At 39.1% G+C, this 17424-nt stretch overlaps 1 protein-coding gene across 2 annotated transcripts in view; it reads left to right on the top strand.

Moving 5' to 3' along the window:
* LOC133994608 (disks large homolog 4) overlaps nucleotides 1-7823 on the top strand; it is a 40259-nt gene extending 32436 nt beyond the window's left edge. Inside the window, exons 12-22 of one of the 2 annotated variants that reach the window (XM_062433939.1) lie at nucleotides 26-128; nucleotides 938-1052; nucleotides 4058-4234; nucleotides 4464-4506; nucleotides 4597-4627; nucleotides 5522-5569; nucleotides 5694-5795; nucleotides 5979-6151; nucleotides 6452-6564; nucleotides 6654-6745; nucleotides 7425-7823. In XM_062433939.1, the coding sequence (XP_062289923.1) occupies nucleotides 26-128; nucleotides 938-1052; nucleotides 4058-4234; nucleotides 4464-4506; nucleotides 4597-4627; nucleotides 5522-5569; nucleotides 5694-5795; nucleotides 5979-6151; nucleotides 6452-6564; nucleotides 6654-6745; nucleotides 7425-7531 (1104 nt within the window). In that variant the 3' untranslated portion in view covers nucleotides 7532-7823. Of the gene's footprint in view, nucleotides 1-25; nucleotides 129-937; nucleotides 1053-4057; nucleotides 4235-4463; nucleotides 4507-4596; nucleotides 4628-5513; nucleotides 5570-5693; nucleotides 5796-5978; nucleotides 6152-6451; nucleotides 6565-6653; nucleotides 6746-7424 lie in introns of both variants that reach the window. The other variant, XM_062433940.1, reaches the window with a different exon arrangement.
* Nucleotides 7824-17424: the final 9601 nt, after the last annotated feature.

The following is a 17424-nucleotide window of genomic DNA, read 5'->3' as shown; positions in this document are numbered from 1 at the left end:
AACAGTCATGTTGTGTGTGCATCAGGTGAACGGCGTGGACTTGCGTATGGCCACACATGAACAGGCAGCTGCAGCACTGAAGAACGCCGGGCAGACAGTGACCATCATCGCTCAGTACAGACCCGACGGTAAAGCAACAAGCCGCCACACAAAGACTGTGTCATTGTTAACACATCCATTCCAGTGCAGGAAACATCTGTAACTTTAAAAGCATTATGGTCACATAACATAGTGACAGTATTTTGAAATAATCATATGACACAATCAAATCATGTGTCGAGTGTCTGTGTGTTTGTTTGGTTGTTAGCAGGATATATTGGCTGCAAGTAATAATTATTTTCATTATTTCTTCATTGATTTTTTTCAAAACATCAAAAAAAAAAAGTTAACTTTAAGATGTTTAAATTTGAGAGGATGAAAAACATTCAATATTTGGAATTTTTGTTTTAAAAAATGACCTAAACAGTTTATCAATGATCAAAATAGTGAAAATACAATAAAGTTAATAATAAAATAAATAGTAAAGATCGTAAATTAGTAAATAGTAAAGTAATAGCTTTACTGATTTCTATAAAATAAAAGGTGAAAATTTAGGCCATGGACAAAGACACATGAAAGTAGTAGTAATTAGTCATTCAGTACTACTGAAAACAAATTCTACATTATACAATGAGTTGCATTTATTCTGTCCTAGTTGGTGCCACAGCAATCCCTCACCTTATTTAACATAACATAAAATGATTCAAATGAGTTCCATGCAGTAAACAGATTTTAAATTAGAGAAAAAGAGAGCACTGATCAGGATTAGTAATTGTTCTAGCTGAGTTGAGGAATTGGTATCGGTAGAGAAAAAGTTGGATTAGTAGAACCTCATCCTTACTTATGAATCAAGCTGTGACTTGGTCAATAGATCTTGTTGTGTATTTCTCTGTTTCAGAGTATAGTCGTTTTGAGGCTAAAATCCATGACTTGAGGGAACAGCTGATGAACAGCAGCATGGGCTCTGGGACTACGACGCTAAGGAGCAACCCAAAGAGAGGCTTCTACATCAGGTCTGACGCTCAAAGTATAAACAGCACAGATAACACAAGGTTTTAAGGGTAACGCATCCTTTAGCTTCCATTTTAGTGGTTAGAGGTCCCCAGCTATTGGGTAACAGTGGTTGTAATTATATTTCTACATTTACTGTCAATTTCAACGTATTCACGTAAAATATGAGGGCCTAGTTTAATCTTATACTGCTTTTGATGAAGAGATGATCATTTGAATGATTTTGAAGAGATAAGCTTTGATAGTTCATGTTTGGCCATTAGTGATCTTGTTGCAAATACAAACACACTAGCTAACATTAGGTTAAGCATAGTTAGCCACACCAAATATTTGTTAAAGTTGCCTGGATTTTTCCAATTAGTTAACTAGCGTCCAATGCAGCTATTTTAGGACCATAAACTGTCACTGTTCTTACAAAACTGATCTTTAAAGGTATCTCATTTTGTAGCAAGATTACAAGATTGTTTAAGCAATGGTATATGGTGCAATACAACACTCATGGTAGGTTTATTTTAACTTAGACATTGTGTTTATCCTTCAATTACTGAAGTGGTACTACACTGCATACAATATGTCTTGGAAGCTTCCGAGCTGTGTGAGTGGAAGCCAGAACTACAATACAAGGCACACAAACAATTGCAAAATGCTACACTGCATACAAGAAAGAGGAACATGTGATTGTAAATGGTACTGGTTAAAGTTGACTATGAGCTCAGTCCAGTATGTTCAAAATGTCTTCTGGGCTGGGCAGTTTATTCCCTCTTAACATCCAGTTTTGGCCTTTTCATGTTTTTTTAATAAGGTCATGTTTCATGTCTTTGCTTAGGCTGGTTTGATTCATGTCGTAAACTCTTAATAGACGGTTTTTCTGAAATGTCTGAGGAGAAAATAGCTTGTGAATCACAGGCTGCGGAAAAGAGAGCGGTCACTTCAACAACCCTTTCGACAGGTCCAAAGTCAGGCCTGGATTAACACAATATGGTGCCCCAGGGCATTCACACCAAATGTGTATATTAACAAACTGTAAAGGAATAAATACCCTACCATTGAGCCATAGTCCAACTACAAGGTTATGTAATTCAACAAACAAACAGACATGTACCACAGTACCACTTATGTGGCTTTACATGTATCTAGAAGATTTAAGATACTGCCCAGTCTAGATTTATTGTAGCCTAAATACCACAATTGATTTACAGTGCTGTTTACTGTATTGTAGACTATAGATTTAAATGCTCACTGTATATGGTTAAAAAAATGCAATTTACCACACAAACTTGCTATGTGTACTGAAGAGCTCAATGCTGCCTTACAAAAAAACATCAGTGTTTGAAAGTATATTGCTACTACACAAGCTGCAGAACAGAAAGCAGTAGGGATCATCCCATGCACATTTCACTTCTGTTTAATAGTATAAATGCCAGCAACGTGACAACTGCAGCTCACCACTGCTTCAGCACTTCAACAGGGATAGTCCACTCATAACATCAAGAGTAATCACACCAACCACCCAACTCCATAATACAGGACAATTTGACAGTGTTTATGTGAAGAATATCATAGAGACATTAAAACATTATGTTCATAATAAGCATCATTATCTGTGCAAACAGGTCAAACCATACACAAAAATAATGGACGTAGCTACCTTGACGTCTCCCACTGGTTTTTAGACTCCAGTCTGAATATAACTCAGATAGAAGATGTGGAAATGTTTCTGTACCTGTGACGTTGAAGCACCGATGTTGGCATTTCGACAGTCGCCATCTTGGATGTTTGGAGCCATGGCCTGAAGTGAAGATACAGCTAGATTGGAGCTGACCCGGTGCAGTTAACTGTGATAATGCTAATTTTTGCCAGAGAAAAAAATGGCTAAAACCATCAAAACAAGATGTACGTACCGGAAAAACTGAATATCCAATTCCTTAGAGGGTCAGTTAGTTAGTTAGTCAGTTAGTTAATACGACCACTAACTAAAATGTTACAATTAACTGTTACATGGACTGAAAACACACAGAAATAGCAATAGAAACAGCTATGCCTGGACTGTGAAATCTGGGTTTACTTTACGTTACGTCGTCGCCGTAATAGCGATGTGTCTATTACAACGTAAACACGCCCCAAAGCACCCTGCTTTATCGTCAAATTTAAATTTAATGGGACCGTTTCATTCTTGTATTTTTTTTAATCAAAAGTTTTGCATCTAAGGTTAGTTTTTTGTTTAGTGGGGACACGTGTGTTAATGTGCCAGACCCACTACAAGTCAGTAGGAAAAAATGACAACGAGGAAGTAAACATGGAGGAGCTTGTTGCCGCGTTTCTGGTTTGTTTGTTCGTGTACATGGTGGTGGACGCTATAAACTTTTTTCCGGCGGTGGAGACGCTTTCTACTATCGTTCTTCTTCTGCTGGGTTTTTTAAAATGCCGCTTATTTTGGCGCGTTTTGTTGACGAGTATAACCAATCAGCATCGAGTCAACCTCAAGCCCCACCCAGGATCTTTTGGGGTCGAACCATACGGAGTACCTACCCTGCAGCAGGGACTCGTTTAGCCCCCGCAAAAGTTCTGGGAGAGGTTCCTGCAATGGAGACACGCACCAACTGCCCGGCCCCGAAGTTCCTGCAGTGGAAACGGGGCTATATAGAGCTAGAGCAGTGCAGCCTAGAAGCTGGTCTTCTTACTGGTGCTGTCAGGGCCAGCATTAGGGACCAGGTCTATAGAGTTTCGTTGAGTAAAGTTAGTGAGAGAGCGAAGAGCATTATGCATTCATTCATATGAGTGTTATATAATTAAGATTATAGAGTATAGTACACAGAAATGTGGCAGCCATGTTGAATATTACATTCAAGATTAAAACTGTTTGTGTGAGTTGGAGGACTTAAAACTATAGCAATATAGCAAGCAGTCACAATAGGCTACAGTTGAAGTTTTCAAACAATGTAGAGAAAATGTGACATAGAATTTTTACATTAAGTAACTTGAATTTTCATAACTTTTGATCACTCAGGGCCCTTTTTGACTATGACAAGACTGCAGACTGTGGCTTCCTCAGTCAGGCGCTGGGCTTCAGGTTTGGGGATGTGCTGCATGTGTTGGACTGTGGAGACGAGGAGTGGTGGCAGGCTCGTAAGGTTGCCCCCCAGAATGAGGCAGAGGAGGTCGGCTTCATCCCCAGCAAGCACAGGTGAGCCACATTTTTCACTGTGAGCGTGTGTGGGAATGGAGCGATCTTTTATTGTGTTTCAAGAATACTCAATGTCTTGATTACATTTTCTACTTAGTGTGTGACTAAAAATACTCATACAGGAGTTATTGAGCCTTTGCTGACAGCAAATTAGAGATAATTATGTAAGTCATATACTATTTATCCGTAACTAGACATAATAGGGTTTTTTTCCTCCTCTACCCTACAGGGTGGAAAGAAAAGAATGGTCTCGTGCTAACACCAAAGAGAGGGTAAGTTCATTCATCACAGCTGTTTGAATGAGGTTGTTTCCCTCAAACTGTCTCCCAATGTGTAAATCTTTGCTCTCTCCTCTGCTACAGGACCATGGTCGGGACAGCTTGAGCACTCAAGGTAATAAGTGTATAGTATAGTGACACTGGAAGCTAACATTTACACAAGTTACTGACAGCATGTTAACACTGTAGTAATGGGCAGAACACAAGTAACATGGGAATAATATTTAACATTTAAAAAAGGTCGACTGCTGGCATGTGTACAAACACCTTACCATTTCATTAACATTTATTCAATGCACTTACTTTTATGGTTTGTTTTGCTTTGGTTTGTTTGTTTTGCCAAATTTAAATTAATGTTAACAGCAACAGGACACACTTTGTATACTGTGATGTGTATTGAAGGCAATTATAAAGGACAGGTTCACATTTTTTCAAGCCTTAAAACAACAGTCAGGTGCCCAAATGAACATTGAAATAGGTTTTTCTTGCTGTGATCATACCTCCTGTTCATACTGACCATTAGAAGATCCCTTCTTAATGCACTTAGACACAATTAGAACCACTTCATTAATCCCCCAATGAGGAAACTCATTTGCTACCAAACAGTCCATGTAAATGTTGGAGGACAAAATCTACAGCAAGCCTGCATTTGTGCAAACATGTATTTAAAACTTAAAATTAGTTTAACTCCAAATTAGTCAAATCAAGTAGAAATCTTTCAATGTGACAGTCTTTTTACTGTTTTTTGTGTTACTATACATCCACCACAGCTCAACAAGGAAAAAACTGTCTGAGGAAACAACAAGAGGCAGATTGATCCTAAAAACAATGTAAATGTGATATAAATCTTGATATAACTAACTAAGACTGCTGAAGCCTCATATAAGCTCCTGATCATCAGCACACACAAATATAGACACACCCACACATACAGACAAAGAACCTGAATGTCATTTGATAATAATGGTTAAAAGAATTTCTGCTGAATGTTTCAATGTTCTGTCACCAGGGAGAGATAAACCCTCACACAGTTATGAGACAGTCACCCAAGTGGAAGGTAAGGTCCTGCAAAATAATGATTGAAGTCCTTCATTTAAAGCTTAAAGTTTCTTTTCTGTTTTGATTGTCTTTTGTTGACTGTGGCTGCTCTCTCTTCTGTCCCTCTCTGTTCATGAACTTAGTTCATTATGCGAGGCCCATCATCATTCTGGGTCCTGTGAAAGACAGGATAAATGACGATCTGTTGTCTGAGTTCCCTGATAAGTTTGGATCTTGTGTACCACGTAAGTAATTATGCTGTCAGTCACAGACACAGATCCCTTCTCTGGTTTTTATTTAATGTCACTGCTGCCACCTGCAGCCATTTTCGGGTTATGTCTGCATAATGCATCCCTCTCAGTGAAATAATTGCTTTAATTTGAGGATCAAAGTGCTGTGAGCATATTGTTTTGTTCTTCACTTGACAGACACCACACGGCCCAAGAGGGAATATGAGGTGGATGGGCGGGACTATCACTTTGTGTCGTCTAGGGAACAGATGGAGAAGGACATCCAGAGTCATCGGTTCATCGAGGCAGGCCAGTACAACAGTCACCTGTACGGCACCAGTGTCCAAAGTGTCCGTGAGGTGGCTGAGCAGGTGTGCAGCAACGTATTTTATCAGAGTTAAAAATGAATGGCAATGATCAAATTTTATAAAATAGGGTAATTACTTCCAAATCCATTTAAAATGTTAAAACTGAAAGCTGAGGAATATAATTGAAATGTGATGAATTTATCAGTAATTGACTTTTTATTTTCAGGTGTTATAGATCCGTTTTAAAAGGTGATAAGATAAGATAATCCTTTATTAGTCCCACGGTGCTACTGATTGTACTGAAATAACAGTTTGTGTTTATTAATCCGTATCATTTCCCCCCCTGTATGTGTGCACAAGTAGCAGGGGAAGCACTGCATCCTGGATGTATCAGCCAATGCTGTGCGCAGACTACAAGCTGCTCAGCTTCATCCAATCGCCATCTTTGTCCGGCCCAAGTCACTGGAGAATGTCCTGTATGTACTGTAAAAGTTATTTTCATATTTGATACACTGTTTATGAAAATATGTGCTGTAATAGATGATTTTGTGCATGTTGTAAACAGAGAGATCAACACTCGCCTGACAGAAGAGCAGGCCAGGAAAGGAATGGACCGAGCCCTCAAACTAGAACAAGACTTCCTAGAGTGTTTCTCAGGTAAAAGCAGAGAGCCTCTGTCTACATGACATGAACGCACAGAAATGATGTGCACACCAGGCAACACACAGAGATAAGGATTTTTAAGTTGCAAATTGGTATCCTGCACTGTTTAAACACCATTTATACTCAGTAGTGGGTTTGGGTTTGGATTATGGCAGCACCAGATGGAAAACATAAGCTAATACACCTGTGTTTGCACCTCACTGCACACTCGTAATCTGTTTGATTTGGAGTGGCAATTGTGCTATTCTTTCATTTTATTGCAGCAAGATTTTACCAGCAGGTTTTTACATGTATTCACTGCAGGTGTGCATTTTAGGGCAAATCACAGCAGTTGACAGAATATAAATGTTATGTTTCCTCCCATATCCATGGCTGCCTGTAATTTATAATAAATCATGAACAGATGCTTACTGTAACATTTTATCAGCCTCTGAATGAATATGTGGAGGCTTTGTAGCAATCATCATTGTGATTGTTCATCATTGTGATTTTACACAATATTGACAATGTACACAGATAGTTAAACCACATTCATGATTTGCATTGATTATTCCTCACCCCCCCTCCCCGGCTTCCTACTGTTTCTTCTCTCTTCTTGCTTGCCAATGTCTGTGCCATTCTCTGTTCCTCATTGTTTCTCTCCTTCCCTCGCTTACCCTGTGTCCTACTGCAGCTGTCGTGGAAGGGGACAGTTTTGAAGAGGTCTATCACAAAGTAAAGACAGTGATTGAGGAGCAATCAGGGCCTTACATCTGGATCCCCACTCGGGAGAGGCTGTGATGCTGCACCTGCCCAACTACCCCTCCCCTCACAGCCACCAACCAACACCACCTTTCACCCTCACAGCCAAGCCAGCCTCGCCTGCCTGTCTGTCCTCCAGCAAAGTCAGTGCTTAGGCAATCACAGAGAATGACACAGAGAGACAAACGCATACTAAGACAAACACAGGAAGTGACACCACGAGGCAAAGAACAATACCAAAAAAGAGACTCTGAGACAGATATGAACACAGTGATGTGTAATTAGACTGAAACAGACTGAGAGAACAGACTTAATCACTATTCCACTTTAATGAGGCAGGACTGAGTAATGAGGCCCTGTTCACACTTGGAATTAAAATGCATCTTGGTCACAGGTGGACAGCTCTAAATACAGCTGTGTTTTCACCCAAAACTGGGGACGCAAATATCCTAAACACAGTTTATGTAGTGATGCCAGACAACTTAGACAGCATTTTGATGTGTCTATAAAAGGTGAGGTACCTTGTTCCTCGTCCCTTGTTGTATGGCAGAGTGTAAACGTGTGTTTTCTCCATGTAGATGCAGTTGCTGTTTCCCAGCAGATAAAAGCATATGTGAAGTGAAATCTAATCACAGAAGAAACAAATTTCACATGCATTCTGATGCCGAGTGTGAACTGCCGTCCATCTCATCTGGATCTAGACTCAGTCTGGATATATCTGGACATGAGACCTTAGTCTGAGCAGGGCTTTAAAAGGGAGTAGAGGATGACCCAGCAGGGATGGACCCTGAGGTAGTTTTAAGCCCGCCTCGTCCTTCCCACCCCTCTCAAGTCTCACGCCCCCATTGAACGCCTCCACGCAACTATGTCTGAGATGGAGGTGTCCAAAAAGACACTGGCCCCTCTTTTTATATCACCTCCAGGCTTTCTCTCCTCCTCCTCCTCCTGTCAGCTTTGCCTTGTTTCAGGACAGAAAAGGGGGAAGACTGAGAACGGGGCAACCATATCCCCCTCGACCAGGAGTCTTTTCTCGACTAAGAGTCCCTTTTCTTGTGAATCTCTTCTTGGTTCTAAGTGATACCTCAGCGACCAAGACTGACATTTGCTCAATCGCCCATGTCAAATATTGCGAGGCATTATTTAAAGGCAGTTCAAATAATTATAATGAAGAAAAACTCATATGCTGAATTTGTGCATGCATCCTCAAAGACAATGGAGACAGGAGACAATGGAAAAATCTGACTTAAAAAAAGAAAAAAAGAATAAGAAGAAGAAAGGCGAGTAAGTAGGGTGTGTTCTCCTTCTCCACCTCCTTATTGTGGAGGAGTTTTTAGCATGTCTCATGAAGGAAGAAAAGAAGAGATGCACGGTCATGAGATATGGTCATTAGAGGCCAGTCCTGAGCGCAGTAGATGCTCTAACATAGCCTCTGCTCTCTTATGCACACACTCACGCTCACCCACACACAAACAAATACACTCTCACACCCATCCACCAAAACACACACACACACACACGTAGAGTTGTAACCTCAGCTGTAACCTAGCACACTCCTGTACAGGGGGACTGGCTGTTCTGGCCTGCTTGTCAGAATCCAGGATGAATGTTATCTCTCTAGGCACAAACAGCAGAGCTGTTAGCTTCATCGCACCACAGCCAACTCACCGACCACTCTTCCAAAAGAACCCCTCAGCCGCAGACATACACACTGTTTCCAGTGGCCGCAGTAAAAAGCCATTGCGCGGGTGTGTGTGTCTGTGTGTGTTTGCGTGTGTGTGCGTGTGTCTCTGTGTGCACGCCTTTGTGCACATTCTGTGTGGGAGGAATAGGTCTTCTTTTATTCTCTCTCTTCCACTTTTTCTCTGCTTCTTTCTCCCTCTTGTGTCCACACAATTTAAAGCTAAGTCATGTTTAACAAATAAATGGCCTATATATATAGATATAAATATATATAAATATATATATATCTTTTTTATGACAATTTCTAACGGGACTAAGTCTGTAAAAATCAACATCTCCAAACAATATTCCATGGATTCCTTTGGGTAATATTGCAGTTTGGTTGTTGAATTTACTCACCTTCCCATTTTATTGTTGTCAGAGACAGAAATAACTGAAGCATTGAAGTCGATGTAAAGCAGACCTCAGTAGAGCTTTGAACTGACATATTTGACGTGTTCTTGTATACGTTGAAAACAAATTGAAACTCTTGTACAATGCAGCCGTGTGTGTCTGAGTGACTGTGTGCGAGTGCATACTTGTGTTTGCTACTTGTGTGTGTGTGACAAGAAAGCGTGTTGCGTATGAAATATAAATGATACTATATGAGAATATCTATCGTTTATAACATCCACTGGTGGTTATAATGTATAATACATAAATGGGTGATGTGCGTATGTGTGTGTGTGTCAGAGAGAGAGAGAGAGAGTGAGACACGCACATGAAGATGTAGTGCAATACTGCTATGATGTTATGCAATGAAGATGGTTTTACGTGTGTCTAAGATTAAAACAGTATTTATAAAGTTTGCACTGACGGCATTATATGCGACAGGTATCATCAGGAAAAAGACAAATGAAAGCAAAAGGACTCTAAGGTTTTATGAGCATGTTTGTATTTACTTATAATTTGTTCTGAATTATAAGAGTGAAGGTGGAAGTATTGATTGAAGTGACCATTCATATTCTTTTTGCTCACTTGCTTCTCTCGCTCAAGGAGGAACAGCTGAAGCTTGTGAACGAGTATCAATTTCTGTTTGATTTACTATTTATTTAGAACTGTCACTGATTCCATCTCAAGTCTGTATATTTTTGTATTTTTTATTTTATTTTTTTTGTTCCACATTGAGAGAGTTTTTGGGTCTTGGCCAGAAATGTTGTAAATATGATAGAGATGTTGGGCGTGCTGTGTGGCTTTAGATTTAGCCATGCACAATGCTGAATTGATGCAAGTGCAGGATCCATCAGAGCCACAGCCCAGTATAACTGCTCCAACACAGTAACAACATCTTCACACTTCGGGTGGGCAACACACACACACACACACACACACACACACACAGATATCAGCACGTCCACACATCCATTTACATTTACACGATGAGAAATCACACAAACACATGACAACACATCCATGAATGGAATAATATGTTTTCAATTTCTTTATTTGAGGTCTCAATGTATTTCTTAATATCTCTCTCAGCCATCCGTATCATAGTGTGATATTCCTTATAAAATATATGAATTTTTACAGAAAAGACGGATTACAAAGTTACAACAAAGTCAACTGATGCAGAAAAATATATTTAACAATGACAATATCAAGCAAAATAAAATGTTCCAGTTCAGTGAAGCGCTTGTTGTAAATTAGCTATAAAATAATAAAATGAATTTAAAAATGCTTTCTGAAAATGGACTCGGCAGCCTTGTTTTTGTTTGTGTGTGTGTTGATGGTTTGATGATTCACAGTTCCACAGGTGACGACTGCGAGACAACAACAGTGCGGCCAGAGGAGGGCACTCATTCTCCATTTTCAGCTGCTTATACAAGCTCTCAGCTGCATTTGCAAAAATACTTGCTCTGGCTTGTATTCGCTGGCCTCTCCCCACCTCCCTCTTTCTCATCGGGGGAACCATTTTTTCTTTAGAAAAGCATACAATGAGGATTCTTTCATTTGATCAAATGCAATGCTTTAGTGTGTGTGTTTGTCTGAACACAGACATTCACTGTGTATACAGCTGCCATGATCATATATCTTTGTGCTTGCCTCCTCTTTTAGCATATTTGTATCATTTGTGCAGCTTATAAAAGCACAATCTGTAAGTCAAATGTAAATTCAAGATTTAAATACAAGGTTAATCCAGCTACCAAAACCCGAACCATCAAATGTGATTTGTCCCTGACACCTGAAATCTAATTTTGTCATGTTTTCTGCTGCTATAAGGTTATGGTTTTGCCATTTTACTATTGTGTGTTAACAAAGGTTGAACCAGACTGACATGACATCTGATTGATTAAGGAACACACTGACTTTTAACCATAGTCCAAAGTCTCCGTTTCTGAAATTATTTCCAGTTAACAGAGTCTTAGAGTTACATATTTCTCCTTCAGATTTCTGTTTTAACACTACAAAGGCAATAGAGAAAATCCAACAAGTTGTTAAATTTTACTGATTGGTGGGTCAGTCTCTACAAACTCCTGCTGTGAGAATGATTGTCTTCAAACCGTCAGAGCTTCTTGCAAATTTCAAGTGTAGATTTTTTTTTTTACTATTCTTTCCTAACACATCAAATACATCTGGCTGAATTGTATCTGGAATGTGTATAAAATATTTCACACAGCGTATACATAATTTTAAATAGAATAATACACAAAATCAAAGAAACGCACCTAAAACAGAACAAAATTGAGTGTCACAGAATTGAGCAGGGCCTGTGCAGATAAAAGACCTCTAAGATACATTCTTTGTAGCCAGAGGCATTATGTAGCACCTACCTAGATTAACTTAACTCTGTGATACACAGAGCTTTCCTCCTCACCCTCTGTTCCCAAAGAATCCCCAACTGGCTCTGCAGCCTTGTGAGTTGTTTACTTGCCACTTTGATGACCCACGCCACCTTTCTCCTGTATTTCCTCACAATCTTAATGACAATTGTAGAAACTACTTGTAAAATGTACTGCTTTACACCAAAACTAATATGTCATTTTAGCAAATGACAATGTTGCAAATTTCTATGGCTTATATAACTAACTGAGTCATTGTGGGAAGAGATTAATTCTCCAGCCTTGAAAATATAGCAGGAGAAAAATGGGAAATCTGCATGACTATGAGACAAAACATTAATCTATTCAATTCCATTTTCACAACTACTTGTCCACTTCAGGGTCATGTGGAGGCAGAGGTATTTCACCCCTAAAATTCTAAACATCAATCACCTCAGTTGAAAGTGATAAGACAGAGCAAGAAAGGGAGGACATCCAACAAAGGTCATAAACAGATTTTAACCCTGGTATGTAACTAAGGCCTTCCAGCCATCAGATTATCCATCCACATGTTTCGGATATCCTCCTATCAACCATGAACAAGTGCCCACACCGTATAGCAGGCCATGAAATGCATGTATCCAGAAACTGCTGAATGCACAGTTGGATCCTGGGCAAGACAGATGTTGGGCAGATGGATTACTGTAAAAAAAAAAAAAAAAAAATCTGCAAATATTGTGGTTACTTACAATTAGAACCTGAAAAGCTCTCCTAATTAAGTAAGTGACTCACTTGGTAAACTCTCTCTTTAATCATTAAAGCGATTCATGTTTTGAAAATCAGATTTTTCAATTTAAGATCCTGAGCTGTCACAGATTGTGTACACACAATCCACTGCAGCCACCCTGCTTTACTGCCAAGAAAGACAGCGGTACACTTAAACTCAGAAAGAATGAGAAATGAATGTCTCCAAATGGAATTATTAAATCGAGGCAGTGATTAGAATCTAATTTCATCCCAAACACGAAGAAATGAGGAAGGTGGCAGATTGAAATTAGTGAGATAATAGTCAAACAGTTCAAACTCACAACTTTTAGTAAGATCAAGGTGATGTCATTACACGTTGCGACTGGGCCCTATTATTGTATCACTGGCAATTATTCGCAGTCTGTTTCACAATAGGCCGATAATAGAGTAAAACCTCTTTGTGCTTGCTGCTGAGGTCCAGACAAGGCTGAATTTGGATGAAATAACATCTGACGTGTGTGTGTCTTGTAAGTGTTGGAAAGAGAAACTCAACTGAGAATTATATCCAAGATTTCAAAGCAACATCAAAACCGCTCCTACTTCTGTACAGGAAACCGGTGACGGATTTCAGTACAACCCAAGCTATCACACAATTCAAAGGCAATATTGTCAGTGGACCTGAAGGCACACCAGCCATCACCAAACCTTTACTTTCTTTATTCTGACTTGCAGTACACATCCCAGACTTCAAGATAATCATGTTAGGTGCTTTCAGTAATGAGGTCCACATACTTGTGTCTCTGTATCGCAGGAATTTTCTGATGGGTGGACCTTTATTCTTCGGCACAGATTTATTTATTTAATTCAAGAAAATCTCTTAGAGCCAGGATGGTTATGTTTATATATATATATAAAAAACATTTGTTATGCCCTGCCAAATCTAACAGTTTCAAAAACTGCAACAGGAGCTGTTAGTCATAGATTCCAACTAGACATTCCAATCAGTCTACCAGACATTTTGGCTACACACAGGAGGCCGCCATCATCATTTGTTACCTTTAGTACAACATGACAGCTACAGCCTGCAGCAGAGGATCAAACACTGATCTTTTCCATGTTCATATTGTATTATTAATTTCTTTTACTCGCCCACTTTTTGTCCCCTCTTTTTGCTCCTCCACCCGTGAGGCCCCAGCTGGCGCCCTTCAGACTGTTTGTGTAGGATAACTTTTGTTTATGTCTTTTGCTGTATTAGTATAGCTGGGTGATGTCATTTTGCCTCTTTATCTTTATATCTCACCGGCTGCACGAAGATCAGATGATTCATCCTGAGATTGGTACATGGTAGGGTGTGGTGCAGGATTGTAGTGTTGAGACACTGCTTTATGCTGTTTGAAAAGAGCTGCCTTCTAAAGTTTGTTGACCAAGACAATACAGACTCCTGTGGTTTTGTGCCAGAGCTCTCAGACTGATGTTGGATTAAATGTAATGGCTTTCTGACTCTTAAAGACTTACTCTGACGATATTTGTATTCTGAAGTTAGACTATGCGAGAATTAAATTAAAAGGATTGTGAGATTTTGTTTGGCATATTGGCTTCTGTTTAAAAATGTCAACCTTGTGCTCATGCTGCTAATTAAGACAGGACATGTTACCTTCTGCAGTTCATATTTAACAACCTTGAAATTAATTGAAGTGACAAATGACAACAATATTTTGGTTTTACATAGTTTTACCAAGCAAGAAAAATGACAGGAATTTTAAAGCGAAGCCCTCTGGTGTCATTTTATAAGCTGCGTCTGCAAGGGCAGAGCTTAGCCCATGAAGGCTTATAATGTCATCAAGGCCAAATGCACCCTTCATTTTGTAGTAGCAATGATGACATATGGTCCAAAATTAAGATGATAGCATGCAGGAATATGCCAACACTTTGGCTAATACACCCATGTGCCTACTGAAATAATAATAGATGTACCTTGAAATACTGAATACACATTTAAGGATGTACAAACTGCACTGATCAACATAATGTAAACATGCAGACCTCAGAGGACATTATGGACGTTTTTCTTTTACTGTCTTTGTGGAAAAGAGACAACTTTTGAAATTAAAATGTCTCTCTGGTTATTCCCTAACGAGTCAAGAAAGAAGCAGCAGCATTGTCCCACAATAGGCTTCACAAAATGAATGCTATCTATTTTTCAGCAGTTGTGGCATACAAGTATACTGTCAAATGTTTTTTTAATACCGCCTTTTATGCAGTATGGAAGAATACAAGGATAAACACTAATGCAACCAGGGACAGCTGTAGCCCAGGTAGAGGGGGCGGAGCATTCATTACAGGGCCATTCAAATAAATCCCTGGTTCATCCTGTCTACATGTCAAAGTGTCTTGGAGCAAGACACTGAACACCAAACCGCTCACATTATGTGTAGGCTATGTGTGGGTAAACAAGAGTGTACAACCATAGCAGCTCTGTGACAGGCACAATGGAACTAAATGCTTGCATTATAATGCTAATATGCTCATAATGACAATACTAACATGTAATGTTCACTAGGTATAATTTTTACTGTTTACCACCTAGTTGTTAGTATGCTAACATTGGCTAATAAGCACTGAATACAAGGTACTTTGAGGCTGATGGCAATGTCATGGTTTTGCAGGTATTTTATTTGGTCAAAGTTTCAATTTTAATTTTGCATCCATAGAGCCATATAGTTTCCACATGGCATCAACTAGGTTGAATCAGCTTTCACATTTTTGTTAAGGTAAAGCAAGGATTGTGGTTATGGTTACAATTGCCGGGGTCCATAAAGTTTGTTGAAGTGTTTGCTCTACTCTGCTAAACAAAACTCCTTCTCTTTCTTCTAGGTAGAGAAATCCCCCCACCCCATCCCCACCGGCAAAATCAAATCTCACAAAGTTGTGCCTTCTTACAGACTTTTGAGGATTAACAATCAGCAAAACTGAAATATATTCAGATGTTTGATAACACAGCCTCTGCAAAAAGAAGGAAAGTGTACACAATAAGCTGACAAATAACCATGTTTTCTCCCAGTGGGAGTTCACTCGAATCCCAAAGCTCCTCTGCCTTACATTTGAAAGATTCCACATATTCTTAGTGGGAAGAAGAAAAATTGAACCTCCTGAGGAAATTTCTCAGTCTCGTTTGTTTCACAATTATTTCCTGTTGAAGCTCCCACTGCAGCCTGCTATTGCTGGAAGCAACTGATATGAGTCATTGACCTTTCTTATTAACTTTATGTACTGTGATTTGTTGCCATACAATATTTGAAGGACACAAATACAATAGGAAAACGAAAGCAGCACAGATTAACAATGATACATCCTAAATGTACTGTTTCTATCATTTCATCCTACTCATCATAGTTTGATGTTTGTAACTTTTCAGAATCTTTCTTTCGGGATTTGATTATTATGGGATCTGTATCATTTTGGAAGATACAGCATTGCACCATATCTAGAACTAACATTGAATTACTTTGAATCAAGTCTTTGGTGACATCAATAGGATGGATAAATTGATTACAACTCAAGAGTTTCACCCATTACTGACATAAAAAAATTAACAACCCAAGTTGAACTCAGAAAACAAGAAACACTGGTTTAGCCTTGCCAAAATTAATCATTGGTCCGATCTTGTTAGTAAGCTTGAATTGCTAATGTATTATTTACATTTTGTCATTTAGACTTAAAATTAGCATTTTCTCTTATTTATGCTGCTGTCTTTCCCAGATCTCCTTCAAAAAGTGATTCCATTCAGGTCCCCTTGATGAAAACACCCATTAATTAAATAAGAAAAAAACCAACTATGTTGCAATATTGATGTAATGAATCAGTAATGTTATAGCTGTCATTAAAATATTATATAGTATTCAGATGGCTAGTTCCAAAATATGCACATTTCAGAGGGAGATGTCATAAAACAGACAAGTTTAAAAATGGTCAGTTAGGTGGCACAAGTGCATAATGGCTAACACTAGTAGGGTTTAATTATGAAACATCCATATTATTTCATCAGGCTGCAAGAAAACAGATGTCTGCCAAGACAGTCAAATCTGCCAAAGGCAGTATGGCAGCAGGGTTGCATCATAAGTCAGCTGATGTACTGGTTGGTCTATCTGTATTTTGCAGACTCCAGCTTCATTGACCTTAAATGGAGACCATTTAAATCCCCTGTGTCAGAAGTTATCAGCCCTGCTGAAGTGTCCTTGAAGGACTATTTCAGGGTGCTTTTCTGCAGCCTTTAATGAGTGACTCTTCAAATGTTACATGATTTTAATAAAAAATGTATTTAAGGTTCACAATCAGATTATTAGCCCCAACAACTGAGTGGGGCCAAGATAAACAGACTGCACTGATAGTACTTGTAGATAGGATGGATTTAATTGTTGTTTTGAAGTCAAGACAGTCTGAAACAGCCTAAATAACACCGGAAGTCGTGAGAATTCGTTATCAAAATAAAAGTCTTCCCTTTGCTTAATGTTTTTAATCTGTGTCAAGCTTCATGTCAAGAGGAATGAGAGAGGTGCATTTGGGTAAAAGACAATGAGACAATGAGAAGAACTATTGATGAGATATATCGGCAGTAAAGGTTAGCTCAGCAAACGGGAACTGTGCTTAGGGTTTACTGTTGATGGCGATCAGGGAGCAAGATAACTGAGGCTAAATGTAGAGCCT

Source organism: Scomber scombrus, chromosome 14 (assembly GCF_963691925.1).
Source record: "Scomber scombrus chromosome 14, fScoSco1.1, whole genome shotgun sequence".
In the NCBI taxonomy this organism is placed as follows: Eukaryota; Metazoa; Chordata; class Actinopteri; order Scombriformes; family Scombridae; genus Scomber; species Scomber scombrus.
This window is presented reverse-complemented; position numbering and strand designations above follow the sequence as displayed.